This window comes from Penaeus monodon, chromosome 33 (assembly GCF_015228065.2).
Source record: "Penaeus monodon isolate SGIC_2016 chromosome 33, NSTDA_Pmon_1, whole genome shotgun sequence".
Lineage (NCBI taxonomy): Eukaryota > Metazoa > Arthropoda > Malacostraca > Decapoda > Penaeidae > Penaeus > Penaeus monodon.
Genome location: NC_051418.1, coordinates 13,767,015 through 13,767,916, shown reverse-complemented (window position 1 = coordinate 13,767,916; position 902 = coordinate 13,767,015). Strand labels below are relative to the sequence as shown.

Sequence of the window (902 nt, the reverse complement as noted above, 5' to 3'; positions counted from 1 at the left end):
GAACCTTATGTAGGAGTTTTCCCTGAAAGGTACACCCACACATGTACCAAGGTGAACTAGAACAACGGTTTTATTATTCACGGGTTTAACCTGAAAAGGCAAGTGGGCTGCAGAGCGCATGGCGCGAGCGCCACATTCCTTGTGTATTAATTTATCGGCTGTACGCTTCACAGCCCCTTGAGGAGGTGCCACTTTGTCCGTCAGTGCTAAACCTCCGAGGCGAAGTGCCAGCACTGCTTTAGACGTGAGTAAAAGTGAGGGGAGTTAAAGACTTTTCTAATCCGATCCAGTATCGAAGCTTTACCATTACTTGTACTCAATAATAGTCTAGTTTTATGTCTCTGAGAAGTGATTTTGTCGTAGCTGACCAAAAACACAGGCTAACATGGACCATGATGTCAGAATAAGCTTACGTTTTGCGAGGACCCGAAGTGTTCGCCAGCGAGCTTCAAAAGATGAGTAATGCTGATTGTCCCTCTGTTCTCCACATCACACACCTCGAAAACTTGGCGGAGTTGGCTTATGAACCCCTCTGATACTGCCATTTTTTCACATTACATGGCTCCTCGTCACAATTGCAATTTCCATTTCCTATACCACTATTCACTTAGACCGCACCGAAGTGCAGCGCGTCGGCCGAGAAACACATCCTCCCCTTACGAAGTTTCAAGCAAGACTGACGGTGAAGAGGAATTCTCGCTCTCGTGGCCCTGCGGTCCCGCTGCCGCTGCCCTCCCCGCCACGTCTCTTCGTCGGAATGGCTTTAACAGTGCATTTATTATACACTGATTTTAGGGTGTATTACAAATATGTCTCGACAACCAGGTGATAATGACAACACAGGATTTTCTTCCCCTGTGACCATATTACAGATGAGTTTGCTGATAATGTATGATAACCTG

The 902-nt window shown here is 46.6% G+C and overlaps 1 protein-coding gene across 1 annotated transcript in view; it reads right to left on the bottom strand.

The window, feature by feature from the left end:
• The window catches only part of LOC119594056 (rab11 family-interacting protein 4-like), a 146,100-nt gene extending 145,442 nt beyond the window's left edge, over positions 1-658 (bottom strand). Inside the window, exon 1 of the mRNA XM_037943092.1 lies at positions 414-658. Within this exon, the coding sequence (XP_037799020.1) occupies positions 414-545 (132 nt within the window). The 5' untranslated portion in view covers positions 546-658. The remainder of the gene's footprint in view (positions 1-413) is intronic.
• Between the last annotated feature and the right edge of the window lie 244 nt (positions 659-902).